This window comes from Sphaerodactylus townsendi, linkage group LG02, assembly GCF_021028975.2.
Source record: "Sphaerodactylus townsendi isolate TG3544 linkage group LG02, MPM_Stown_v2.3, whole genome shotgun sequence".
NCBI lineage: Eukaryota > Metazoa > Chordata > Lepidosauria > Squamata > Sphaerodactylidae > Sphaerodactylus > Sphaerodactylus townsendi.
The window spans coordinates 75,664,310-75,691,738 of NC_059426.1; the positions used below are offsets into that span (position 1 = coordinate 75,664,310).

Below are 27,429 nucleotides of genomic sequence, written 5' to 3' on the forward strand. Positions count from 1 at the left end.
AATTGTCCAATTTGGAGGTTACCTGGGTGTTGATTATCATAGTCAGATTTTCTCTTCCAGAAGGGGCCTTAGCACGCAAACCAGCCGGAGCTGAGAATAGGTACCCATGGCCACTGCCTCCATCTGAGCTTCAGTGTCATAGCTGAGTCCAGGAGCACCCCCAGATTTTGCACCTGACTCTTCCAGGTCAACACAGCCACATCAAGTACAGGGTGTCTCCCCACTTCATGGATCTGAGACCCACTGACACACAGCACCTCAATCTTGTCTGGAGTCAGCCTCATCTAGCCTGTTAACTGCCTCCAAGCACCTGTCAAGAACATTGACTGCCTATCCTGATTCAGATGGTACAGAGAGATAGAGGTGAGTGTCATCAGCCTACTGATGGCACCTTTCTCCAAATTGCCTGATAACCTCTCCCACAAGTGAGTACCCATGGTATCAAGCAACAGTCTCCCATGGCTGCTGTCTAGTTCTGGCCTTGGAGATAGGAAGGAAACCATCGCAAGAAAGTATCCCCAGCCAGTGACTTAGCTAGGTGGGGTCAGGGGGGCTGGAGCCCTGGGTAGTACTTCCCATGGTGTGGAGAGTGCACAGCAGGCCCATACCCCTAACTGCCTCCTGCCCAAACCCCATGGCGTTCAGGGCAGAGGCACAGTTGAGCACCAACCAGTGGGGCTGGTCTTGCCTTTGAACTCCATGTGGAGCTCAATTTTGTTTTCATTGCTCTGTTAATATAAATATCTGTTGGGTAATTCTTATTTGTTACAAAATATCCTTATTTCTTGGGTGTTTTTATAGTTCCTCCTCTTTTAATTTCTTCAATATTCTGCATTTTCTCTTGTATCTTTTTCTCAAATTCACAGTTAAGTTGTATCAAATAACCTCTAATAAAGACTTTACTTGCATCCCAAACCATTCTCAAGTGTTATTCCCTTACTCAAATTAAGTTCAGTTTTTTTATAGTCCTGATCAATTGTGTCCTTTTGATGTGAAATTTAATTTAATCTCCATTTAAAACTGTTAGATTTTTTTTTACAAACCAGGTTTACGGGATTATGATCTGAAAATGTTTTTGGTAAGATCTCTACTTTAGATAAATTAAGTCTCTAGAAACCCAAATCATATCTGTTCTTGAAAAATAAGCATACTCTGTTGAGTTTCCATTTTTTGTCTCCATATATCAAACACAACCAAGTTGTCCCTCAAATCAAAAAAGCTTTTTGGCAGTTTCCTTTTGTATTTTTAATCTTATTTGCAGAAAATCTATGGTGAAATCAGTCCATTCCAATCTCCCAGAAGACCACAGCTTCCATAAGGAAAGCCTATAAGTTTATCAATAAGATGCTTATAAAATACCCCTTCGTCCTCATTTGGAGCATAAATTCCTAACACTATAGTTTTAACCCTAAGTAAGTTAATTCCACCCCCACGGATCTACCATGATCATCAGCCGGTACCAATTTGGGATTTATATAACACTATACCATTTTTCTTTTTAATACTGGCTGAAATAAATTCTTCACCCAAAGACTTATGGGACAAGTAATTTACCGGTATATCCTTTTTTTTCTAATGTGACCAAAGTTTTTTTCCCTGATAGTTGCCATATCAATTTAAGTTCCTTTTTTAAAAAAAAAAATAGAATCTTATATCTGGCAACACACCAGGTTTCCACAGCTGTGATAAATAAAACTGTAGCTTAACTGGTTTACATTGCAAGCATCACCATAGCAACCAGGCCTCAGAACAGAGTCTATGTTGTTCCATTTCTTCTCATAACCTCTTACACCAGACAAAATAAGCAATCCATGTATATCTGGTTTACTGTGCAATCCAAAGGCGGGGGCTGAAGCCTCATTGGAAGCAGTAGAAGGGTTGTGCCAGTGTTTTTCCCACAACCACTGTGCAAATTGGTAAGGATGCCAGCGCCAAGAGATTTACCCTGATGGGCAGCTGCCACAGCACTGAAATCCAGAAGCTGGGCCCTGTGGTACATGGCTGCTGCCACAAATCCCTGTGCCAGCATGGAGGGGGGTGTTTCTGAGGCGGACACTACTTTAGTAGCAGTGCTATTCCTGGCTTCTGCTCCCCCTTTATGGATTGTGCTGTCTGTTGTTTCTAGTAGCAAACTTCTTTCAAATGCACTTTCATCAATCCAGACATTTTGTGTATGTTATTTTCTTCTCATCTTGCAAAATCTGTGGGCCCAGCAAATTGCAACTTAGTAAAATCAAGCAAGACGTCTCTCTTTAATTACACCAATGCAGGCTGCCAGTCTGGAAGTATCATGGAACAACAGAGTCTGCTGCCAAAATGGAGCGAGGAGTAAGGTCTTTCTTCAATAAACTGCAAAGGCACCATTTTGGGGAGGGGCTAATCATGCTCAACGAACCTTCCACAACTTTACTGTGTAACACGGTATGTGCCATTGGTGTAGGACCTAACAGTTGCAGGATTGTAGTCAAGAGCTAAGTTAAGAGCTAAGTTAATTCCTCCTGCACCAACATTATTTATGAAATCATTATTGGCTATGGATATCACTTTTGAACTCCTAGGCTACTGTACTCTTTCCTTTCATGCATTAAGGTAATTTCACTTACTGTGATGGCTGCATAGATTAAATGCTTACCAGCTGTTTACTGTAGTAAATGCACAGATGTGTTTCAATATTCCAAGACATACATGAATGTGGGGTGGTTTTATAAGTTGAGACTCACTGTGGACCATGCCATGTAAGAGGAGTCCCATGATAAGAGCTTCTTGCTCTTTTAAAAATGCAGTTTAATGCTACCTGATTTGTTCCAAAGTTTCTGCACTTTAAAACATCATATAAAGTACATGCATACACTGGACAAAACCTGGTGACCAACTTGATAATGAGAAAATGTCTCTTCTGATAACAACTGTCTGGTTCTTAATGATATTGTTAAACTGAGAATAGCTTAAATAGGGCTCCCATTGACTTTCCACCTAGATACTGATCAGATTCACACATCTTTTCCACAGTCTTCATGGGATACTGTAACACTGATAAGAGATGTGGCCTGTTCAGTGCATGAATTAAAGACTTCTGGAAACCCTATATCCTATCAGTCTTTAGGAAAACCCATATGAGACCAGCAGTGTGTCAGGCAAAACCTCAAGCAATTTGACTTTTTAGGTTAATTGTAGATTTTGTGCCAAACTTATTTAATTAATTTATGCCCCACTTTTCTCCCCAATGGGACCCCAAGGCAACTTAAGGCATCCCCCCCCCCTCAGTCCTCTATTTACTCTCACAATAGCAGTCCTTTACTCTATTTACTCTCACAGTAGCAAGTTAGGTTAGGCTGACTTGCCCAAGATCACCCAGCAGGCTTCTGTGACAGATTTGAGATTCAACTTAGCCACTAGATTCAGTCTAATCACTATACAACACTTGGAGTAAAGACACATGATGTCTATGTTCATGTGAAAAGTCTATTTCTCATAAGGACCCTTTTGCTGTTTAATAGCACCTTCCAAACACTGCACCTGTGTAAAAGTTCTTCCTCACTGTATTCTCTTTTTCCTTCCTGCAGGACCAAATATATTTACCTGTGATGAGAAGAAAGCTTCATATGCTGAGACGTGTTATGCACCCCTCAATATTAAAACCTCTAAAAATTTCTATAACTCTCTCTCCTTATGTCAACATCAACTCTGAACTCTTTCAAATGTCTCTGCAAGAAGGCAAAGAACACTTCTGGCTGAGCCGCTATTCAGAACCTCGAGAATACTCGGTACAACTCCCTATATCATCCCTTTCACTTGACTGCTTGCATCTAGAGGTTCCTGTTGAAAAAAGGAACCAGTAGTTATAAGGCTGTTTGGTTTGTTAAAGTTTAACAGACAGAAATAATCAGTGAAACAGACTGTATTGTGCTTAAACATTGGTCCTGGATGACTAGCCTCAGCCCTCTGAGTACAGTATAATATAACAATTGACTATTTCTGGAAAAGTGAGAAGCACCTGGTCATAGATAATCAAAATAATGTGCAGACTAACTTTTTAAAAAAGTTCAATTATCAGTAAAAAAATCATTGCTCAAAATATGTAGTTAGTGTACATGAGTGTCTATTTTAAAAATGCACACTTGTTATCAGAATTCCTATTTTATGTATGTAGAGCAGAATTTGAGAAGAGGAATTGTCATTGAGCATGGTCTTGAGACCCAGTACTCATAAATAGTCCCTATTAAGTGAAGATGACTATTGACAAGCATTAAAACAAGTATTGGTCCATAAAAAAATCCCAAACCAAAACCCATGGACTATGCAGACAAAATCCATGAAAACATTCTTTTCAAAACATTTCCAAAATGTTTGCCAAACATTTTAAATGCTTTGTGTGAAAAAAGCCATTATGTCTAAAAGCAGCTAAAGTGTCTACTTTATGGTAAATGTGAGATTTCAAATTAGAACCATTGTTTTCATTAAAAACTACAACTCAAGTTCTATTGCGAGTGTAAGTAAAAATATAGCAGATAGATCTTCCCTGCTGTCAACATTTCTGCTTGGGATATTATAATTTACTATTCTAATTTGCTTGTTCATTTGTAAGGTACATATGCCTTACTGATAGGAACACACATTACTAATGAGTATGCATTTTATATTCTTTTGATATCTGTTCCCCTATTCCAGGCACCACTGCTTACCAAATGGAAAGGGCAGCTTTCCGTTCTACTGAATGTAACCAGCCAGGCTGCAGTGCTCTGGTATATGGATCAAGTGAGACTCTTGAAACAGAGAGTGGGAGCAGAATATGTGGTTTTGGAAGGTGGTGAGGGCAACTTGTTTATGGAGCAAGCCATCCAATCCCCTGTGGAACTCAAAGGGGATAAGTATATCTACATGTTAGCCTTAATAGCAGCTACACTGGGAAATTCATCAGTCATGAGTGTTGGCACAAGGTGAGTCTCAGGAAAAAGATTTGATAATGATGTGTATCTCTAAGGCTGTCTTGTCATTACTACTTCTCCAGGGTTGGTCTTAGTGGTTCAGGGGGCTGGGCAACATCTAGGATGGAGCTCCAGAATCACCCCCTACAAACACACATACAAACATATACTCTTGCACACACATCTGGGTAATTGTTTCCAGTGCCCCCCCCCCCCGCCCCAGCAAAGAGCCCAGCACAGCTGCCTTGTGGGTAAGACCAACTCTATATTTCACTGTGCTGCTCAAGGCCAGAAAAGAAAGAAAACACTAGGGTTGCCAATTGGCATACAGAAAAATACCTTGTCCTTTTAACTGAGCCTTAACATGTGGAAATGGGCAACTGAACTTTCCATGGCACGGAGGTAAACAGCAGCATCTGGTGAATAACATTCCATTAAGTCTCTAGCAAAACATAAGAACATAAGAACATAAGAACATAAGAACTAGCCTGCTGGATCAGACCAGAGTCCATCTAGTCCAGCACTCTGCTACTCGCAGTGGCCCACCAGGTGCCTTTGGGAGCTCACATGCAGGAGGTGAAAGCAATGGCCTTCTGCTGCTGCTGCTCCCGAGCACCTGGTCTGCTAAGGCATTTGCAATCTCAGATCAAGGCGAATCAAGATTGGTAGCCATAGATCGACTTCTCCTCCATAAATCTGTCCAAGCCCTTTTTTAAAGCTATCCAGGTTAGTGGCCATCACCACCTCCTGTGGCAGCATATTCCAAACACCAATCACACGTTGCGTGAAGAAGTGTTTCCTTTTATTAGTCCTAATTCTTCCCCCCCAGCATTTTCAATGAATGCCCTCTGGTTCTAGTATTGTGAGAAAGAGAGAAAAATTTCTCTCTGTCAACATTTTCTACCCCATGCATAATTTTATAGACTTCAATCATATCCCCCCTCAGACGTCTTCTCTCCAAACTAAAGAGTCCCAAACGCTGAAGCCTCTCCTCATAAGGAAGGTGCTCCAGCCCCTCAATCATCCTCGTTGCCCTTCTCTGTACTTTTTCTATCTCTTCGATATCCTTTTGTGATGTGGCGACCAGAACTGAACACAGTACTCCAAGTCGCATTAGCACCACGTGGCTTTATATAAGGGCATGACAATCCTTGCAGTTTTATTATCAACTCCTTTCCTAATTATCCCCATCCTAGTGTTTGCCTTTTCACAGCTGCCATGCATTGTGTGGACATTCTTATGGAACTATCAACTAAGACGCCTAAATCCCTTTCCTGGTCTGTGACTGATAGCACTGACCCCTGTAGCGTGTATGTGAAGTTTGGATTTTTTGCCCCTGTGTGCATCACTTTACATTTTGCTACATTGAACTGCATTTGCCATTTCTTAGCCCACCCACCTAATTTATTAAGGTCCGCTTGGAGCTCTTCGCAATCCTTTGCGGTTCTCACCACCCTACATAATTTGGTATCATCTGCAAACTTGGCCACCACGCTACCCTACTTCCCGGTCATTTATGAATAGGTTAAAGAGCACTGGTTCCAATACGGATCCTTGGGGGACACCCTTCCCTACATCTCTCCATTGTGAGAACTTCCCATTTATACCCACCCTTTGTTTCCTGTTCCTCAACCAGTTTTTAATCCATAGGAGGACTTCCCCTCTTATTCCTTCATTGCTGAGTTTTCTCAACAGTCTCTGGTGAGGAACTTTGTCAAAAAAAGGATAGGACATTTTTCTCCTGGTAGTTGGCAACCTTAGTAAAAGCTTTTGCTCTGGGTTAATGCTTATATGGGCTGTAGGAAAACATTGTAGGCTGGGGAAAACATTATGATAATCACTTTTTTTATGTGGAAGAAATCAACCCTCAGGCCTATAAGGATGTAAAGAGAATGTCTCAATTTCCAGCTGGCTAACTCCTAATCACTTCTGGACTCAGGTCATAGAATCAGAGTAAAACCCACTAAATGATAACATTGCCGTTACTGGATCTTTGTTGATCTAACAAGCAACTAATAAAGTTGCAATATCCATTGCCCTTATATATGACTGAAATAGGTGTAACTGGTTTTTTTAAAAAACAAACAAAACAGAGGCATGATAGAGGCCAGATAATCCTGCCAATGTATCTGTTTACAAAAGCTACAGATGCTCAAGTGTATCCTTCATTAAGGTAGGCACTCAGGCAGAATCAGTGGGCATAATCAGTGGGTTCACATCACCCACATCTGGTGCCAAATCACAATCTGCACTGAAATATGTTAATTGCCCTGTGCATTTTGAGGAAATCAGCCAAATTTGTATAGAAATGAACAGAATTGAACTGTTTACAGGCTAATTAAATAAAGTGGATATGTTATTTGACATTTTCTGACCCATCAATCATCATGTCAGTTTTTGAAGTGTGTCTAATTTAAGATGCTAATTTTGACTGTGCCACCCTTCTGATCCAAATGGCTTGTTTACACAAACTGACTGGCACAGTTCTCCTATAGCTTCAGGGTTTCAGGCATGCTGAATCAGCACACTCCTTGACATACACAAAGTCCCCATGCTATTTGGAGGGATATTGATCTAAAAAATTTTCATTTTGGTCAGCACAATTATTGGTATGTTCAAAATTTTAGATTGCATCCAGGTTTTTTAAGGTACCCTAAAAAGAAAAGAATAAATCGTTAAAATATTTATCTATTTCATTTGTCTCCCATCTGTCCTTCAAGATTCATCAGGCAGCCTGTACAGCTATCCTGTTTTTCCAAACAAGAAACTCCCCCCTCAACATCTGATAAAGCGGTCCCATGCAAGATTATGTCACATGTTGTGGTATGATAGGCTAACAGCAAACTTGCTGGAATTTCTACCCATTCTATCTTTATAATTATCCTATCAGTAAGCTAGGTGGAGACATTAGATCTGCCCATTGTCACCCATTGCTCAGATCCACATTGAGCAGTGGCCATCGTGCTCCCAGACCAATAAATAGCCTGTCTACTAAATTAAATTATTTTGGAAAAAAATTATTGAATATTTGGATATCTGTTCCTGGTGTGTGTTCTTGCACCTGGCAGTTCATCCTGAGAGGGTTTCCCTTCCATGTGTTCAGCTGGTTGCAGAACCACTGTAAGCTGTCTAGCTTGCTTGGTACTATAGGGGATACCCAGAAAAGAGGCACCCTTATTTTCTAGGAACATGCCCCACCTTTTGAATTTTACGCCATAGAACTATAGCAAGAGCTGGGCCAGTAGCCACATGGACATGCTCTTACAGGTGACAAAGTTACTAAGCATTTGAATGTGTTTCCAGTTTTGCTCTTTTTTGTTGTTTTTATTGCTTCTAGATCTAGCCATCTGCCACTCTTTGTCCAAATGAACCCACTCCAGTCTGACTGGAGCCACGCTGGTTTAAAAGGGATTATTCCATCTGTGCTTCACTACAGTCTTCTTGGTTACAACTTTTTCATTCCAGATGCAATTGGTAAATATTATTTTATGGCCTCTTTTTTTTCTTACCAGCGCAGAATCCATTTTATAGAAGCTTATACCTCCTCTGTTGCTGCAGGAAGAAATATGCACACAGTCTGTTCACTTGATCAGCAATACCCCTAAACACATCAAGCACAAGATTAGAAACATCAGCATTTGAGGTTCTATTAATACCATATTGAATTTATTTAATATTCTGTTAGCAGGGAATAGTCAACACATTTAAAATGAAAGCAGTTAACTCTGCTAAAGTTAGGTTTTAAAAGCCTTTAAAATGCAAATAGATACCCTAACAATCTATATCATTGGGGAGGGGGGACCCAGGGATCTCAATGCTGCAACTAATTTGTCACTTAGATTCAATCTCTTCCTGTCTGTAAGATAAGACTGTTTCACAGCATTAAACTGCTAATTGTGGCCTTCATACAAACAGTAGATACTTAGGGCTTTGGACTACTTCCTCAGCAACAAAAGAAAAGGAGGAACAAACTCAACCAAAAATGACCTAAAAAGGCTCAGGAGTTGAGCTAAAGACAACAGAATTTATTCAGTGCGCACCAATTTATAATTAAAAACAAAAGGCCTGAAAATTAGGCTTAATTAAAATGGCTGCAGACCTAAGTCTTGCTGAGATAAAAACCATGCCATAACAAACATGAATTACTCATCACAACTGGGATCCTGCAGCAAAAAGAAGAGATTGCATCATCATGTGCTTCAGTAGAAAATGATTTCAGGATGATTTTTTGCCTGGTTTATGTGGATTCTAATGTGGCACTACTTGAAACCTATGGGTTAAATGAGTAATATCATTTAACTAAGTTAGATGTTTAAGCCTAGACACGTGGTAATTGAGTTACATCTACAAGATCCACAAATAAGATGCAACCATTGAAAAGATCCAGTAGCAATCTACTTCACTTCAGGATGCAAGTGAAGCTGGAGAAGGTGGCCAATGATGATCTCAACTGCCAGATATGTTTGTATGGCAGAAGATGATCCTTTTGGTACTCTGTTTTCAGAGTGTTTTAAGGCTTTAAAGGTCAACATCAGCATTTTGAATTGTGCTTAGAAGCAAACTGGAAATTACTGTATACCTTTGAGCACAGGCAAGATGTTGACGTTGCTTGGCAGTCTTGCAGCTAGCTGTATTTGGACCAGCAGATGTTTCTGTAGAGCTTGCAAAGCCAATTTCACATATGATTCATTACAATACCATAGTGTGAATGTTACTAAAGGGTCATTGTGGCTAGATCCTTTGGCAGGAGGGGCTGCAGCTGGCATACCAACCAAACTAAGTAGAAGGTGCTACAAGATACAAAAACAGTTTGTGAGCAATGCAGGATCTACTGTCTTCCCCATCATTTAAAAATGACTATTAGGGGGTTGGAAAGTGGGAGTGTGCCTGGACTCAGCCCCCTCTCTGCAAGGCCCTAGAGCTGGGATACTTACCTGGTTCATGGTCATCAGAGGAAGGGAACAGGCACCAGGGAGCAGGCTGTCTGCCAAAGGCAGATAGGCAGTCAGCCAGCAGATGATTGAAGAGGAACCCCTAAAGCAAGGAAACACGAGAGACCAAGCCAGTCCAAAGTGTGAGTAGTGGCATATCTAGGGGGGCAGGGAAGTCATTTGATCCAGACACCATTCTCCTGGGTCATCTGGGGAAGCATTTTGGCCCCCGCTTCCACCTGCACTTCCCCCTGCACCTAGCCCCTGGCTGAACTCCCCATGCCTCCCCCCCCACCAAACTCCAAGCAGTGCCAACAGCCCCCCCCCCCAAACAGCACCAGCAGTGCTGCTGCCACCCCCACATGCCTCCATTGCCTTACTCGGCTGTTCTAGATCCTTCTTTGCTTAATCTGGCCAGACCCAGCTCAGCAACTGTGGCTCTGGCTGTGTGACCACTGGCCCAGGCATAGGGTCTGCCTCTGCTATTCTTTGCAGCCCTGCCCCTCCAAAGCAACTGACTGGCTGTCCTGTCCTGGAAGCGCTGCCAGGCCCCACTGCTGAGGTGGGCCAACAAGCCAGTGCCACTCAGAAAAGGTTTGTTGTGGTGACGTGATGGGGGGGAGTTCCGGAGGGTGGGGAGTTTGGCCAGGGGTTGGGTGGCAAAACACCACAAGGTGTGGGGGCTATCTGGTGAATAGGGAAGCATGGATGATTGGCTCCTCAAGGACAGAGGAGGCTGGAGGAAGACCAGAGGCAGACTTCACATAAATGGAAGGCTTCACAGACAGGCAAGGAAGGAAGGAAGCAGCACAACGGCAGAGGGGGAGACAATATACTTTACCAGGGAAGAAAAGAAAGGCCCTACAATGCTCAGCTGGTACCTTACCCAGTTCTGCGCAATAGCAGAGAGTAACCTCATGTAAGGGGGTGCTCACAACGGGAGCATAGAATCCTTAATTCCTAACCCTGCAAAATGAGTCACAAGGATATCGTAGTGAATAGTATCAAAGGCCATGAAAAGTTCTAGAAGAATCAGTATGCTCACTCTTTTCTGTCAAAGGTTATCTACCAGGGCAGCTGGCACTTTTGGTGGCAAAACAATGCATGTTGTTAATTCTAAGAATTCTAAGAAATCTAAGAATTCAGTGTAGGTATGACATGTAGTTTGTTTGTAAAGAATAAGTCTTTAGTAGTGACTGTATTTTTTCATTTACATAAATGACAGCTTGGACCCACAATCCAGTCACAATTAAACAAGGATAAATCTCACTCATTTCAAAGGAAAACACTTAAGAAGTGCTTAGCTTACAGACATTTATCTTTCTCACTGAAATCAACAGAACTTACATTTCTCAACTTAAGCTGGATTGTGTCCCTGGATTTGTAGGAAAATATACATTGATATTTGGGGAATTTTCAAATTTGACAAGGTTCTATGCAGTGGGCTGACCCCATCCATTCTCACTCTCCTCCCCCTTTGTACTGCCAAGATGCACCACTTTCTAGATACTATGATGATATCATCACATACAATCCTAAATGCCCACCTACTCATTCTAAAAGTCACCTTAGACTAACACAAAAATGTCCCTTGAAAATTCTTAGTTTTTTAAAAATAGAAATGAACCTTGATCTTGGTTTCTGTGCTGACAAGATGGAGCTCACTTGTTCCTTATTCCTACAATGAGCTGTCACTTAGAATAAAACACAAGGCTGTTATCTGAACAAAATATTGTTTTGGAAAGCAATTTCCATTTCAACAGGAATTGGTTCCTGATGTCAATGGCAGGGTTTTTAATAATGCTTTTTAAAAGTTTTTAATAATGCTATTAAAACCCTCATCATATACCTTGTTAGCCAGTACCTAGTATTTCACAGGGAAATCTATCTGCTCCCTTTTACAGTAGGTATTCCTTACAAATTAGTTAATGTTACTTGGTTCTCCCTATTTTCTGCTCTGATAAAACTAAACAGTAATAATCTTCCCATCCACTGTAAGGGTGGATCAAAACAGATAAAAGGATTTCATATCACATCACACGCCAAAGTGCTTTTAAGAAATGTTAAATGCGAAAAAATCCTCAAATTGGGATGCATTGCATGCAACTACTCCTGGATCTAGACAACAGCAGCATTTAATAGCTGAACTCTTCTGTTTCTAGCAACATCAGTGGCTTTGAAATTATTAGATTGTGCTCTGAATATGGACAGATTGTAAGGTTGTTTGTGTGCTATGCAAGGCTCCAGATGTTTCAGTATTATATCACTCACTCTTTCCCATTGTCAAATGAGCTATATGATTTTACTTCCAGGCCTTTATCAAACAAACATAGTGTGGACACACACACACACACACACACACACACACACACACACACACACACACACACACTCTCTCTCTCTCTCTCTCTCTCTCTCTCTCTCTCTCTCTCTCACTCACTCACTCTGCCTGGTTCCCTGGAGGTAATTGTTACTGCCTGCTCAGAGATCAATTATTTGATATGGTCAGAAGATTCTCTCCCCCCACCCCCCAAGTGGGTTAGTTACTAACTTCCTCTTTGGGTTGTTACTCCCATTGCATGCATGAGTGTTCTATGAGGACTTAACTTTCCAGGTGTGTCCTGGGGTTAAGCAAGTGTGCAGGTTTCAGTTCCTATCAAGACTGTGGCATGTGGTGAGAGGAGATCCAAATCTTACCTTTGCACTTTTTTCTCAAGCTGAAATGACCATGGAGAGCTGCTTTTTTGCCCTGTTGGGGAATGCCTACATTAACTCCTCCCCCACTACCATGCTTTGTTTATATGCTGCACAGGAGGGACACTAACAAATGAACATCTGACTGATGAAGAGCTATATGTTAGGTGGCTCCAAATAGTGACTTTCCTTCCAGTGATGTCTTTCAGCACACCGCCCTGGGTCTGCTGTGATAACTGGGTAAGTGTACCATAATTTATTCTGGCATGCACATTCTGATAGTGATAAGGTCAAGAAAATCTATTTTGCAAATTGATCCTTATACCCAGAGATTCCTGAAGGATTTCCAGCTACTGAAGTTATTTATACATTCAATTTTTACCCCACCCTTTCCTGACAAGTTGGACTCAGGACGGCTTACGTCAGATAAAGCAATTTAACATTACATATAATACAATTACATGCAATTATGCCACAGTGACTGTGCCATGAGAAGAGTTCTGTATCCACAATTGCCAGTCCCCAGAAGTAGCTTTTTGAGTGGCATGGAGGGATACAGAGTTGCCAACCTCTAGATGGGGTCTGGACATCTTCTGAAATTATGACTGATCTTCAAATGACAGACTTCAATTCCTGTGGAGAAAATGGCTACTGTGGAGAGTAGACTCAGATGGCATTATACCCTGCTGAGCATCCTCCCCTCCAAAACCCACCCTCCCCAGACTCTACCCCCAAATCTCCAAGAATTTATAAGTCCAGCGTTCATACCTATAAACGCAAATCGTGGGTGCAGGTTGGAAGGCCAGATTGTCTCCATTATAAACAATCAGTTGGACTGTGCAATCAGTGAAGAAAAGATATAAAAAGGGAGAATCTCTTATAGAACCTGATTAAGTGAAATATATCTGATATCCAACCAATAAATCACTGCCATTCTGTTGTAGAAAGGGAGATAAAGGAACTCCTTTTATCTAACCCTTTTGTTCTGCTCCCCCTCCCCATTCTTATACTTTTTAATGCATTTATTTATTTATTCAACTTCTATGCCATCCCTCCCATCATGGGCTCAGGGCGGCTTACAACATTCCATAGGTCAAATATTCAGTATGTCAAAACAATAACTCTATCAAATACAAATGCAACTCTATCAAAATAAACTCTGTAAAATACAATAAGTTTAAATTCACACTTAAAATCAATATAAATTGTGTTAAAAACTACTCACTGAGGGAAGAGGTGGACTGGTTGGAATGGGAAAGCTAGGATAGAAATGTAGCTGCCTCATTTTTAATTTTTTGCAAAAGTTGACCAGTGTGTACTCTTGCATCGTCTCTCACTTGAGTGTCTACGACACTGGTTTTTTTCTTGATTTTGCTCTTATTTATCTGATAATATCTTTAGAATTTTTGACACAATTACTTATATTTTTTCTTTTCTATTGGCATCCTTTCAAAGGTGCTTTCTTTTTAATTAGAAAAAAATATAAAAGACAAAAAGATAAGTAATGAATAATATACTACTCTTTTCCTTGCTCAATACAAAATGCAGGAATTCCACATCAATTAACTCCACAAGGGTATAACTTCTTTTTTATGTTTAGTGTGTGTGTGTGTGTATATATTCATGTATAGTATTACTTAGCAAAAGGATTAAAAATGCTTGAGAACCATTATTACTATTGGTTTCAACAGGATAGCATACCGAAAAATAATACTAATAAACTAAAACTCTTCTTAGCTTGACAATCAAATTGTCTTGCTTGACAGTTTTCCATGGATTCCATGGAAAAGTTTGCAGAAGGTGATGGAGCTGTAGCATTGATTCTCCACCAAACAATGCAAGAATCTCTTCACCAACGCACTTGGGAGGCACTGCAATATCTCAGCTTGTTTCTGGCCACCAGCAGCACTAGTATTCAGACTTGGCTCTTGTTCAGTGGCATCGAAGGATGAACATTGCCTCCCAGACCCATGCTATCACCAGCTGGATGTAAGGAGAGTCGTTGAAGATGCTGGAAGCACTTCTGGGCTGGCCTGCAGTATGGGAGGTGTCAATGAATGTAACTTACCACCGTCCTTGCTTACTCTACCATTTGCCAAGCCAGAGGCAAGCTTGTACAGCATTGTGTACAGCAAGCTTGTACAGCATTCTCCTGGCAGTCTATTGCTCACCCTGTAATTGTTCTCTTTGTTTCTGGGGGCCCTCATGAACAAAATGTACCACAGCACAAGTGGATGTGCTGAGGAAGGGCAGAAATCAGAGTAGGCAATTTTGCCTGATTTGTCACTGCAGTCCCTAGCCCCGCAGGTTCTGTTTTGTTCATGAGTTTTCTTGAACCATGATTACTTTCCTCCTTTTGTATTCATCAATTTATGTGGGGATTTCCCCATTTAATTTTTTTTAAATTCAGTCTTTGTTATAGGAACTGACATTCTTTTCTTTTTATGATAACGGCAAACGTGATAGCCTTATGATATCTTCTTTAATTAGAGCCTCTCCTGAAAGCATCAGAATTATTCCTAGTGTTCCTGGCCAGGAATTTGTCCAAAATATCCCTGTGAACATCATATTTCTTTGATTATTTTGCTGTTACTTTGAAAAGCCGATTCTGTCGGAACCTCTTCATTAAAATGAAAAGTTCAATTGCATAAACTTTTAGACTGCATAAAAAAATCAACAGAGGTATAAAAAAACCTCCCCACTAATCCAGGGTTATATTTTCAGCTGTATCATTCTATGACTTGCTAGCACCATTTGTTACTTTTGTATGTGCTATTGTTGATAGTGTTTATCTTCTGTGGGGGGAGGGTTCTTTTTTCTCCTTATTTTTGCTTTAAAAATTGTCTTTTCACATTTTCTTTTCAGGCAAGTCACCACCATCACCAAGCTTAAGATGAATAAAACAGAATCTATCTTTTGTCCTCTATAAAATAACCTCTATCTTCCTTTTCACTCAACACTCAGTATCAAGAATGTCATCCTTCACTTTAACTACATGGCTCTGTGTGTGTGTGTGTGTGTGTGTGATATTTGTATCAGGGTGTTCCTTCTTTCTTGGCAGATTCTGTCACCAGATTGTCTTTCTTGGTGTTGCAAACACTGACTTTTTTCTTTTCCCCTGGTATTATCACAACTCTGGTCCTGGTTCCTATCTTTTACCTGCTTCTGCAGTAAACCCAGATTAATAGTTCCAGCATTCCCTCTAGCCTTATCTGTAAAATCAGTTGCATGTCTCATCTGTCTTAGCATTCTTGTCATGTTTCTCCACTCTGCCATTCTTTTTATAGGCTTCTTGCCTCTCTTATCTGTTTTCTTTCTTAATCCTACTTTCAAGTTGTTCTGTATTCTGTCCCTCCAGTCATTCTCTTTCATTTCCTTTTACATTTCCAATTGTATTCGCTCTGTCTGTCTAATTCCCACCTGTGCCTATCCCCCAAATTTTCAGCTAGGTGGCACACTTACTCCAAATAAATGTTTATTCAAACTTGAGGTTACCCACCCACCCCCAAGTTTGCAGAAAAATCTGAAAACGAAAAAAACAAAACCAGGGGTTTTAATTCTTCCAAATACGCAGATAATGCACTTCCTATTGGGGTGAGGAGGACATTGCAACCACTTTGGGTCCATGCTCAACAAAGGAGCGCACCAGCAACTGCTCTGGAGCCCACTAAGAAAAGGACTGTGGGGCAGGGAGGCTTCAGTGTGTGAGCCTGGAGCCACTCTGGGCAAGCTTGCCAGGAGGAAGACTGTGAAGAGGGGCAGTGGAGGGGGGGAGGCCTGGGCAGGCCCACCAGAAGCTGTCACCATGGGGCCTGCCCAGCTGTGGTGCAGACAGAAGACACCTACTTGTTAATACTAATCTTCTTGTGAATCCTCTGTGATAATTTGTATCTTTATATGTTCTTGGAATTTTCTTTTTTTCCACACATGCTTGACTTTTCCTCTTCTAAAATTTTTGTTGTCTGTTCCTGATTTTTAAATAACAGTCATCAGCTCAAGTTCATTAATCCTTAGACGGTTGAAAGCTGTTTTGATAACTGCCCTCCCTCTTTCTTTTCCTTAGTTGTATGTTAGATTGTGACCTTGCCAGTAGATGCCTGCTGTATGTAGCCAGATAACAGAAAACAGTAATCTGTACAGTTCATATGTTCTTAGCTATTCTGAATCTACATACAGCCCCTGTTCTTGTGCCCTTCGTAGTGCGCCTGCTAATCATTGCATCAAGGTTTATTATCTGGGTATCTCTCCTCTATTTTAGAGGACATAAATCAAGCATTTTTCTATTTCATTTTCTATTTGTTGAGTTAATGTGTTAAACATTCTTATTTGCAGGTACTAAATCTCACAAGGCACTACATACACAAGCACCTGGATTTTGTGGTGCCTCTCATCTTAAAGTATAGCAAGGAATGGCTGTTTTGGGGATATCCTATTTTTCGACCTGTGTGGTGGCTAAGCCCTACTGAGTCTGTCAGTTTTACAATTGATGATGAATTTCTCATAGGTGATGAGGTAAGAAATAAATTATTTAATTTGAAGAGGTACTAACACAAACAAAAATTGGCCTTGCTGGCAGGGGCTGATGGGAATTGTAGTCCATAACATCTGGAGTGCCAAAGGTTCGCCACCACGGCTTTAAGGCCTTTAGTGGTTTTGGACCAGCATACCTGAGGGACCGTGTCTCCCCATATTGCCCTGTTTGGTCCCTCTGCTCCTTGGAGAGAAATCTTTTGGAGGTCCCTGGCCCAACACGGGATATCTGGCTGGCCACTATGAGGGCCAGGGTTTTAATGACCCTAGCCCCTATCTGGTGGAATAAGCTCCCAAATGAGATCAGGGCCCACAGGGCCTGTAAGACAGAGCTTTTCCACCAGGCATTTGGCCAGCTGACTTGATCTGAATGTTATTCTGGCCGCTGTGGGCAAGGTGGGGAGGGAGTGAAGTCACCATCTGAGTTGTATTTGTTGCTTTTATTGGGTTTTATATATTTTATACTGTTTTATGGTTATTGTTGTTTGTTGTCCTGAGACCTACTGGAGAGGGAAGGATATAAATGTGGGGGGGGGGGGGAAACATAATAAATGTTAAGACTGACACTGAAAAAATAATTTAGAATTGAACCGATATATCTTGGTATGTGATAGGACAGGGCATTTGGCTCAAAGAAACACTGATCCTGGCAGGTCACACAGCCCTTGGCTCAGTGGACTGGTCCATACATGTATATCCCTTGAATTATAGCATAATGAGATGACTTAACTGTGCAAAGAGCTATCACAGATCCAACATCATAGGCAGACTTTTATCCAATCTCACATTATCTTAGATGCAATGCTGTTCAGTGATGTCAATTCACACATTCAGCCAAGTGTCATCATATCACAGAGAATCAAGTGAAGTTGATGCATGTGTGAATCAGCTGAGAGAGAGAAAGCAAGACAATCTCTAGAAGCCATGTCCAGAAAATAGTTGGATTCTCAGGAGGATGACAGTTGGTTCTGTAGAGCTGGAGATAAGAAGGATCTTCACAAAACCCTGCATATACACTGAGGATGAGAGCAATGTAACTTTCTCACTGCCATCCAGTTAAAGCACAAGAGAGTGCAGAGGGGGACAGCAGGTTGGCCTCTTCATATTCAGGCACTTCTTCAGATGGGAGGCTCTGAGCATGCATCAGCCTTCCACATGCATATCACAGCGACAGGTCTGTAGCAGTTATTTTAAATTTGCAGTAACATGGAAATGGAATGCTACAGTTGTCTTTTATCTAAGGAAAGTGTGTGTGTGTATGAGAGAGAATATAAATAAATGCAAACTTTTTTTTATCATAAATGAATTCCTTTTCTCCTTTCCCATGTGCAGATTCCTTATATGCTGAGGAAGAATCCCTCAACCTGATAACCCAACTCTTTCCCTTGCAAGATACCAGAAATGGGGTGGCGGGGGTGTGTGTGAATATAGCTAGTGGACACTGAGACATCTTAAAAATACCTTGAAAATGCCTTGTGGCTATTTGCAGGGTTGTTTCTATGAAACCCAATGATGCTTCTAATCATTTAAGTTCTTGGGGTGCTGTCTGATTTCCAGGCTGTATGGCCTTGTTCTAGCAGCATTCTCTCCAGACGTTTCGCCTGCATCTGTGGCTGGCATCTTCAGAGGATCTGATCATCTTCATATCCTCTGAAGGTGCCAGCCACAGATGCAGGCAAAACATCAGGAGAGAATGCTGCTAGAACACGGCCATACAGCCCGGAAACCAGACAGCACCCCAGTGATTCCGGCCGTGAAAGCCTTTGACAATACATTTAAGTTCTTGTTCATCTAGTTTAATAAGGCAATAGCATAGTACACTAATGGGGTCATCAATTAGCATTTCGCAAGGTACTGGAAAGAGATTAAGGAGCAATTAACATTTCCAGTTAAATTTCAGATACAGCCAATATCTAATTAAGTTGTTTGAAGCATTTTCCAATGTGCTGATCTTAAAATTAATATTTAGAAACCTGACATTTCTACCACATCAAGGCAATGATATATGGATTCCAAGACTGCCACATGGAAGGATCTACAGTTTTGGTGGTTTTTTAAAAAATTCACATTAAGAAGACTCTTAGGGCTCATTAAGCACTTAAATCACTATAGCGTTTAGTACACAGCTGTGGCTTTTCAAAATGTACAGAAGTTGCTAACTAGCAATAGGTTCCTCATTAAAAACATTTGGAAGCATATTTTTGCTTTGATACATTCAATTATCTTGATTACTACTGTATTAGAAAATGTGCAAAAGTGCAGCTTTGTTTGCCCCTTGTGCTGTCTCCCTTTATCTGGGCAAAAAGTAGTAAAGCACATACAACACATTAGACATTCTGTCATTAGAAATTAAAAATTCAAATGAAAAGGAGAAAAATCCCCCAGTACATTCCACAATTGGTGGAGAATGGTAACCCCCCCCCCCCATTTAATTATCTCTCGTGTGTTCTTCACAGGGCCTTTTATCTATAAAGTTAATTTGCATTGTTTTTCTTTGATAATTACTATGTTTCTATTGACTTATTACCATTTACTTACCCAACTCTGTCCAAATAAGATGAAGTCATGCATAAGCTGTATCAAATACTAGCTGAATAACAAGACAATGTTTGCTACATACCACGATGCTCTGCATTAATTCTGATGATACAAAACAGCTGCTATCTCCACAAAATGGTCACGTCACTCATCTACCTATGTAACCAGTCAGTGTAAATTGCAACCAAGCAACTTATGAAAGATTGTCCCTTCCCTTCTGCAAACTTTAAAATTTTATCTGGATGAGATAACCACTGTTTCTTTCTTGTCAGTGTTCTTCACTTCAGTATCACTCAGAACATTGTTGAAGGAAGGTACTGTAGGTTACTGAACACTTCTTTCTGCTTTGGTGATTCTATATTTGTCTGATTGTCAGTCCTGGCCCTGTGCAAATCTGTACACATTACACCTGGCTATGTGGCCATCTGGTAATCTGATTACAGTCCTTTCCAGACTGGCTTTCAGTCTACAGTGAGGCATGTGGGAAAAGTTATTAAACATATTGCCTTCTGAAAACTAATCTGTTTTAATCCAGCTCAAATGGCATGTCTGTAGGAGACAGTCTGTATGGATACTCCCTCTGTTGCAACAATGCGGGAGGCGGGGGGAAGAGGTTTGCTTTCAAAATGGCTGAGGGCAGTTCACTGTCACATGCTGTTGCCACTGCCCTGTAGTCTTTACCATATCATCTGCAATTCCTAGACTTTCAATTTTCTTCTCTTGCAATTGATCCCATTAGCTAATGTGCATATCTGCCTATACAAGTCCAAGTAAGATACACCATTGTCAGATTTCAAGATGTAGAGATGGTATCAAATGCTGATTTAAGATCCATAAAGTTAACTGCCAATATGCCTTCTCCAGAACTTGTTTATTTATCTGCTAGATATTGAAGGGTATGGCAATGGTCAATTGTACTTGCTCTTTTTCTAAAAACCCATCTGATCATTTCAAGATTGTCCTTTTCTTTTACCCAGGTTTCTAAGCTTTTCATAGAGTATTGCAGTGTAAAGTTTTCCAAGGGTTGAAAACAGACTTCCAACCGGTCCCCCCCCCCCCCCGACACATAAGATGGAGACCCAAAGTCTCTTGGAAAACTCTTGGAGCAGTATCTTGTTCTCATGATAGTTCTTTCACTTTTCCTGCCTCATTCTCTCCCTCTCAGCCATTTGCCAGCCTACCTTTTATCTGCCTCCCATCTTCAGCTATATTTATTATTTATTTATTTCATTTATACCCCACCTTTCTTCACAGTGGGGACCAAAGCAGCTTTCATTATTCTCTCCTTTTTATTTACAAAACAACCCTGTGAGGTAAGTTAGACTGAAAGTATATGTCTGGTCCAAAAGCAAGATGGGGATTCAAACCTGGGTCTCCCAGACCCTACTTTGAAGCACTAACTACCTTGGCTTTGAAGCTATACTACCTTGGCTTTTATAGGGTGGGTGGTGTTATAAGTAGAAAGCAGGCAGGCATATTTGAGTCATGCAAATCAGGTGGTCACCAAAAATTTCTTTCAGACCTAGGGCTGCCAGCCTCCAGGTAAGACCTGGAGATATCCCATAATTATAACTGAGCTCCAGACAACAGCTGTCTGTTCCCCTGGGGAAAATGACAAGTTTGGATGGTGGACTCTGTGACATCATATTCAGCTGAGGTCCCACCTCTCTCCATACCCTTCTTTCTTCAGACTCTATCACAAAATCTTCTGGAGCTGGCAACCATAGTCAGCCCAAATGACTCCCCCCTCAAAGATCAAAACAGCCCTAGTATGCTGCCAGCAGGTAGGGTGTGGTCAGGTCTAGCCTCGCAGGGCCAAACAGGCAGCAGATAGCAGTGGAGTCAGAGAACAGTCCAATGGGTCAGGGCAGGTGGCAGGCAAAAGCATGGTCAACAGTCAGTCCACAGGTTGCATTGGTACAGGAGATCCGATAAACAGTCTAGGAATCAGTAGTAGACCAGGCACGCAGAGGCAACAGGTAACACACTCTTTGCACCCAGACAGAACCAAGCTGAAGGCAAGGCTTACAGACAGGGCCTTGTCCACGGGGCTGGGATTCTGCAAGGAGTTAATCCTCATCAGATGCAGACATCTCTATCTTCCTATATTTTGCTGTGAGCACTTCTCCTTTGTTGCTGCAGCAGCTGCCTCTGTTTCAGCCTTTTGTGTACAGCTGGCTCATCACCGGCTTCCTTAGGGAGATCAAGCTGGGAGTTGGCTCTGCTGCCTGCTCTTCCTCATGAGCAGCCAGCTCTGGCTGCACCATGTTGTCAGGTCCTGCCTCAGAGTCCTGGTAAGTACCAAGTGGCTGGCTCATGACACCTAGAAAGGCCTTTATCCCCTGCCTTTTCACTCACAGAAACCCAGTCTGGAATACTGTGGTTCCTAGCAACAGCCACTGGGGGAATCGATTTCTTAAAGATGCAGGCACTACTTTTATTATTTTCAGGATTTTTAAATCCCGCAATCTATTTATTTGTAGATTTCACATTTTTCTGCAAACCTGGATCTCTTTTTACATTTCTAGAATAATCAGTGTTACCTGTTTACAGCACCAGTCACTAGATTTAAGTATCCTCAGATTTAACTGACATTACTATAGTAGACTAATGGGATGGTATATAAATAAGTGGGAACCCCCCAAAAAACTTCTCTTCTACTTCCACAGATAATTCCTCTCCTTTCTATTTCTTTCCTCCTCACTCAAGCAATCCATAGTTCCTCTCTTTTCCCGCTCCTCCCTCAGACATTTCCCCCTCCTCCCTTTTCTCTTTTTCTACCCTCCTCCCTCAGTCATTCTCCATTGCTTCTTTCTCTCCCCCTCTCAATTCCTCATTCTCTCTCTTTCTGCTCCCCTTCCTCAGATGATTCCCTCCTCTCTCCCCTCTTCTTCAGAGGGATTTCTTTATTTTCCCACTGTGGCTGTGGCCTGCTTATCAGAAGCTGTGATGGCTGTATCAGGAGGCAGCATGCTGCCACAGGGTCCCTGGGAACCACTGCAACTGGGGCAGGAGATGCCATGCTGGCTGTAAGGCCCCTCAAAGCTGTTACAGCTGTGTCAGAGCCCTGGGAGATGCTGCACATGCACCTCTCAGATTCTTTAGCAGCTGGTGAGGAGAGATGGGGCTCCCAGCAGCAGCAGCTGCTGTTGTTCACATGCACAGAGAAGTCCATAGGAGGGAGGGGAATTAAAAGCTGTTCTTCAGTTTTGGGATTTTTTTTAGATGTTTATGCATATCTGGGCGTCCTGATCTATGAAATAACACACCTGCAGAAGAAGCCAGGTTGAGAATTTGATATACAGATTATGATATACAGAATATGCTGCCACAGGAGGTGGTGATGGCCACTAACCTGGATAGCTTTAAAAAGGGCTTGGACAGATTTATGGAGGAGAAGTCGATCTATGGCTACCAATCTTGATCCTCCTTGATCCCAGATTGCAAATGCCTTAGCAGACCAGGTGCTCAGGAGCAGCAGCAGCAGAAGGCCATTGCTTTCACACCCTGCATGTGAGCTTCCAAAGGCACCTGGTGGGCCACTGCGAGTAGCAGAGTGCTGGTCTAGATGGACTCTGGTCTGATCCAGCTGGCTTGTTCTTATGTTCTTATGATGATGATCCCTCAACAAGTGAACATTTTAGCAATATTGGAAAGAGGAATACTGTCCAATTAGATTAGAGAATAAGACTTTTTTTAAGTTGAAAAAATAAAGATGGAGATATTTCAGCAGATGACTTTTTAGAACATTTGGCTTATATCCTACTACTTGACTCTGGAAGCCTTTCTGCATCATAAGGAAGCTTCCTGTAAGAGACGTGACCCTTCCTCCAGAGCCACTTCTTTCAGGGAATTCTTCTTGGGCTGGAGGAAGACTTGCACCTTTGTCGAGCGGAATGATCATATTATCTCTAAGCTACTCTCTCTAAAGCTTTTACAGAAAACACCTAGAGAAAAATGATAGCATGCTGGTTTGACTAGTTAGAAAATGCCTTGGTTTGGGTTAATTGAAATAAACAAATGTACAAAAACTGACAGAGCAATAGGGAATCCCCCCAAACTCCAGTAGGTAAGTAAACACATGGCAAGAGGAAAATGTGATGTGAGGTAGTTGCTGGATTCCAAGGCAACTAATTATATTAAAATGTCAATTGTTAATACAATTCTTCTGCCTGCATTTTGTCCTCAGAAACCCTGTAATGAATTACGTTAAGCTCAGAGAGAATGTCTGGTTCAGTGTCACTCAAAAAGTTTCACAGCCATAGAGGATTTGAGCCTGGGTCTCCCAGTCCTAATGCAGATGTGCTGTTTTGGAAGTGGGACAGGGGGATTTTAGAGGGAAGATAGCAAGGTTCACGCCAAGGTTTTTCTGTTTTAGATATATTACTGATTAAATTAAAAATATCCAACAGTGAATTTAAATACATTTGTTGTTAGTTTTACACCTCATAATAATCAGAGATGTAGACACTTACAGGGAATAGAAAAATCTTAATTTTATTTGGAGTTTGGATTTATATCCCTTCTTTCTCTCCTGTAAGGAGACTCAAAGGGACTTACAATCTCCTTCCTCCCCCTCACAACAAATGACCTATGAAGTGGGTGAGGCTGAGAGAGCTCTGAAGAACTGTGACTATCCCAAGGTCACCCAGCTGGTGTGTGTTGGAGTGCACAAGCTAATCTGGTTCACCAGATAAACCTCCACAGCTCAGGTGGCAGAGCGGGAATCAAGTCTGGTTCTCCAAGACTAGGGTGCAGCTGCTCTTAACCACTACACCAAGCTGGTATGGATTTCTGAGATCCATGGGAACATTCATTCAGTTAACCCATGTACCATTTATATTTATACCAGGTTTTAAATAGGTGGTGTGGTCGCCAGACCTCCAGACTGGTTAGCTGGTGTAGTTGTGCTTTTTGGAGTTTGCTTGTGTATTGGACTTTAAATTGATGTCACCTGCTAAGCCATTTCCCATCGCTGCTTAATTAGCTGAACTATTACAGACATTATGGAGAGGATGGAAAGGGCTATAGGAGCTTTAAGGGTCAAAAAATGGCTAAGTTGCTATGATGTCAGAGAATATTTACAGATACCACAAATGGTAATGTTCCCAATTTCAAAAAACACAACTGCTGTAAGCATGCTACATTACAACATAAGAATGTTCTTTGTTTAATTTTGTTCTGACGACACTAAAACTGATACAATTGTATTTTGATTTGAAGTGATTTTTCTGCTGTCATAAAGTTGTTCAACTTTGAGGTGACTGTAGCATATGCCTTTAATTTTTTTTTTTTAAATTCAGGTACTTGTTGCCCCAATAACGGGACAAGGGCAAAGTCAAAGAGATATCTTTCTGCCCGGGGAAGGTCAGAAGTGGATGGATACCAACACTGGTCAGGTGTTTGATGGAGGCACCTTCATCAGAAACTATTCTGTTACTCTTGTCGATATCCCCGTTTTTGTTCGAACTTCTTAGATTCCAGGCTGTCCCAGATCTCAGAAGGTTTACCTGCTGCTCAGAAAAGTATGGCTGACATGAGCTTCCTTTCTGACACTGACTTTCTCTCTTTCTTTGAAAAGAACCTGCATCCAGTTGCACTGTTTCAGGATTATATATTAAAACAAATATTAAAATGTAACTGTTTATTAGCATTGCTACTTTTAAAAAAAAGTAAGCATCTGCAGGACGCTTTGTCTGGATTACGTCTTACCAACATTTCATTTCTTGAAACTCTGGCCGCCACTTCAGAATATAATACAGCCCGCTGGTTCAGACCAGCGATCCATCTTGTCCAGCATACTGTTTTACAGAGTGACCAACAGTTGCCCTAGCCTAAAGGTAGGCTAATCAACCTTCAGGTGTGGCTTGGAGTTCTCCCTGATTTACAATTGATCTCCAGACTACAGAAATCAATGCTTGCTAGAGACAGTGGCAGTTTTGAAAGGTGGGAGCTTCAACATTGCATCTGCACTGAGCTCCTTCCTCTCTTCAGGTCCTGCCTCAAATTTCCAAGTGATAGTTGGCCACCCTAAAGGCCAAACAAACATGCCATAGAAGCTAAAGTCTTCCCCTGATGCTGTCTTTCAGCAATGGTAGTCAGATGTTTGCTGCCTCTGTGTACTATTTTATTTTATTGAAATATTTATTAGTCATCCTTTTTACTTAGGGAGCTCAAGGTGGCTTACAATATTAATGGGATGCACAAGATTGATTACATAAAAACATAAAACCAAAACTGAAAATCACAATTTAGAACTGCATTAATCAAATGAATGCTCCCTTTAGACACCATGGCTAGTAGCTATTTTTGGACTGCACCTCCATGAATCTGGTTAATCCTCTTTTAAAAACCATCTACACATGTAGCACTAACTTCTCTGGCAGTGAATCCCATTTTAATTACTCATTGAGAAAATTCATAGAGTCCCCATGAGTTGGAAGTGACTTGACAGCACCTCTCTCTCTCTCTCTCTCTCTCTCTCTCTCTCTCTCTCTCTCTCTCTCACACACACACACACACACACACACACACACACACACACACACACACACACACACACACACACACACACACACACACACAGAGTAAGTATTTTCTTTTGCTTGCCCTGAACTTATTTCCCAACTTCATTGGGTACCCCCAAGTTCCAGTACAAAGAAAAAAACAGAAAAGTTCTCTCTATCCACCTTCTCTATCACATGCATAATTTTATAAACTTCTATCATGTTCCTCCTTAGCTGTTTTTATAGACTGAAAATTCCCAGATTATCCAATCTTTCCCTTCACCTTCTGTATATCTGTTCTGCAAATAACATCTACAGGGAAGATGTGGTGGGTGGGGTTTAATCCTTTTCACAGGCCCCTTCCGCACACGCAAAATAATGCATTTTCAAACCACTTTCACAACTGTTTGCAAGTGGATTTTGCCATTCCGCACAGCTTCAAAGAGCATTGAAAGCAGTTTGAAAGTGCATTATTCTGCATGTGCGGAATGAGCCACACTTGTCTTGCAACTCCCTCTGTTTTAACCCATCCGGGGTTCCAGGCTCATGTTTGCAACAGAGCTCATTTATCTAATGCAGCCTCGTTTCTATTGACACGATCCTTTGTGGTATTTCCCACAGCTGTATCCATGACTTGGTCGTGAACACAAAGTGAATCCTGCTCATTTGAAATAGAGATGATTTTGTGCTTCCTTGGGAGACAAAAGAAAAAGAATTCATGCTTATTGCGGTTTGGAAAAGTTATTTAAATAAAAAGGGTAGAGGGGCTTTATTTTGCTTCTCTTTTTTACATGTTCTTCAGGGGCTCTCCCCTTTGAGAAAGGAAAGGAATCCAAAAGACTATGGACAGCTCCATCTCTGGGAACGCCCCCAGAATGTCTCTCTTAAGCCAGGATCAGACTGAGCACTGAGGGCTGACTGACTCTAGCTTTATACTATTGGTTATGCTCCCCCAAGCTCCACCTCAGGAAACTTGCAGTTTAAAGTTGGATCCAGGTGAGCTGAGGCCAACATCAAATGGGCTCATCCTGCCCTCGATCCCCACATGGAGATGGGGGATGAGCCAGACTGGCCCTGCTACTGATCTCCATGTGGAGTTCAGGGTGGAGCAAGCTCCACTTGTTGGTGTTCAGCTGCTCTCCTGCCCCAAACTCCACAGGGAATTCAGGTCCGGGGTGCAGTTGCAAGGGGGCACATGACATGAAATGTGCCCCCAAGAAAGTGGCACCTGAGGCTCCAAACCTCCACCCACTTGTTATGCCAGTGGGCGGGACCAGCTGCTGAGTGGGCAGTTGAAGGTGGGGA

General features: G+C 41.6%; 1 protein-coding gene across 1 annotated transcript in view; it reads left to right on the plus strand.

Moving 5' to 3' along the window:
- LOC125427572 (SITS-binding protein-like) overlaps window positions 1–25,500 on the plus strand; it is a 39,414-nt gene extending 13,914 nt beyond the window's left edge. Inside the window, exons 4-10 of the mRNA XM_048487141.1 lie at window positions 2,271–2,421; window positions 3,564–3,764; window positions 4,669–4,937; window positions 8,263–8,399; window positions 12,669–12,790; window positions 16,883–17,062; window positions 24,922–25,500. Coding sequence (XP_048343098.1) covers window positions 2,271–2,421; window positions 3,564–3,764; window positions 4,669–4,937; window positions 8,263–8,399; window positions 12,669–12,790; window positions 16,883–17,062; window positions 24,922–25,095 — 1,234 coding nt within the window. The 3' untranslated portion in view covers window positions 25,096–25,500. The remainder of the gene's footprint in view (window positions 1–2,270; window positions 2,422–3,563; window positions 3,765–4,668; window positions 4,938–8,262; window positions 8,400–12,668; window positions 12,791–16,882; window positions 17,063–24,921) is intronic.
- Window positions 25,501–27,429: the final 1,929 nt, after the last annotated feature.